The sequence below is a fragment of the Zeus faber genome, assembly GCF_960531495.2.
Source record: "Zeus faber genome assembly, chromosome: 14".
NCBI classification, from domain to species: domain Eukaryota; kingdom Metazoa; phylum Chordata; class Actinopteri; order Zeiformes; family Zeidae; genus Zeus; species Zeus faber.
Window position 1 is genome coordinate 30,168,444 of NC_137200.1, and position 1,925 is coordinate 30,170,368.

At 43.5% G+C, this 1,925-nt stretch overlaps 1 protein-coding gene across 2 annotated transcripts in view; it reads left to right on the top strand.

Annotated features, from left to right (window-relative positions):
• The window catches only part of kcnip1b (Kv channel interacting protein 1 b), a gene marked incomplete at its 5' end in the record, with an annotated part of 22,979 nt that extends 21,054 nt beyond the window's left edge, over positions 1-1,925 (top strand). For both annotated transcript variants that reach the window (XM_080014335.1, XM_080014336.1), the window contains 2 exons: positions 629-691; positions 1,836-1,925. In XM_080014335.1, coding sequence (XP_079870461.1) covers positions 629-691; positions 1,836-1,883 — 111 coding nt within the window. In that variant the 3' untranslated portion in view covers positions 1,884-1,925. The remainder of the gene's footprint in view (positions 1-628; positions 692-1,835) is intronic.

A 1,925-nucleotide genomic window follows, 5' to 3' on the forward strand; every position in this document is an offset into this window, starting at 1 on the left:
GGGATCTTGTCTCCTGGTGGGATCCTCCCTCCTGGTGGGATCTTGTCTCCTGGTGGGATCCTCCCTCCTGGTGGGATCTTGTCTCCTGGTGGCCGTCAGGTCAAATGCGTCTGCGTTTTGCATCAGAAAATACCTCAGGGAAAAAGGGGAAAAATATACAATTCACCAATATAAAATGAGATTTATTGATAATAAATATGGTGTCATCCACAGCTCAATAAACTTTCCTGATGTTGCTTCCGGTCGTAGTGAGGACCGAAACTTGACACATGGAAATTGAAAAACGCATCCGGACGCACGAACCTCTGCACCACAGCGTGTGACGGCTGCAGAACGCGTCCCTCCCTGGGAATGAACGGACTTCAGCTTCGTTCTTGTCGCTCGTCACGTTCCGGCACAAGAGTCAATCAGTCACAGTCCAAACATTTATCTTTTAAGATTTCAACAACTCTCATTGATTTCACACAATGAATTGTGAACATAAACCGCGCGTACATTGAACCCCAACAGAGCATAATGAGATTAGTAATGTATCTTATCCAAGTTTGAATGTAATTGAAATGATATTCTTCTGAAAACTTGTCTCATATTTAATGTTAATTTTTCTCTATTTTGTTTTGCTTTGTAGAAAATGGATAAGAACAAAGATGGAGTTGTCACTTTAGAGGAGTTCATTATAGCATGTCAGGAGGTATGTATCATACAGCATCCTCCATCTTGAATGTATGATGACAATAGACACACACACACACACAGATACATGCACAGGTAAGAAGCAAATCACCTCTCACACCAGTGGTATTCAAAGTGTGGGGCGTGTTCCCCTCGTGGGGTTTGGAGGAATTACATGGGGGGGGGGGGGGGGGGGGCAAGAAAATGAAAGATTCAAAAATAAACCAGGCCTTGAACGCGTGCTCTGTTTCAGTGGGCGACGCCTCCCTCCTGAGGCCCCCAGTTCTGTGAGCCAATGGGGTTTGAGTATAACTTCTGGGTTCTGTTGTATCTGACTGATTTCCCCTGAACCGTCACCAGAAGCTGTTTCTGAACAAATCTGAGGCGAGAAATAAACGATCCAGTTGCTGAATCTTCACTCAGTTTATATCTACACGACGTCATTTAAAAGCTTGTTCCAACTTTGGTGGCTGTGTTCCAAGCATGTGGGGGACACAACACCGGGACACCGCCCGCGGGGATTACTTTTTCATGTAAACGTCAGAAAATAAAATGAAATAAATCAAAATATACTTATACAATAAAAACACACAATTTCTATTATTTTAACTATTATTTCCATCATATGCAGTTTATTCACACAGGCCGTTGGTATTAATTCCTTTTTCTTTTGAAAGATTTGTGCTGGTCTGTAAGCCAACAGAGCAGTTCCCAGCAGCACCTGTTATTCTCCAGGGTGGTGTGGAGTTATTCAGATGGAGGGTGGTGCTAATTCTACTGAGGCACCAAGTGACGTAGGAAGGGATCGCAAATCTGGGCGGCTTGTTTCACCACATGTTCTATGACAGACAGCTCACAAAAAGAGAGTTTTTCATAATGGTCCCCTTTAACATATATATATTTTTACCACTAATTTGACAAGCGAAGTTGGTTGTCATTTTCATTAGTTTTGCTCGGCAGCAAAAAACTTTGAATACCACTGTATTGCACTGTCCCGTGCTGCCCCCTATGGTTGAGTGGATGAATTGACATTATATGTATGGAGTATCTATTTATATATGGTATGTGGTACAGATCCCTGTCTCAGCCTTTACGTCTGTTGGCAAAATGAAATCATCCTTTCACCACTGCTTTTCTCTCCCTCCCTCCCTGCCGGCCTCCAGGATGAAACCATGATGAGGTCCATGCAGCTATTTGAGAATGTGATGTGAGGGGGGAAGTGAAGACGGGAGGCGAACGCAAAGAATGTGTCC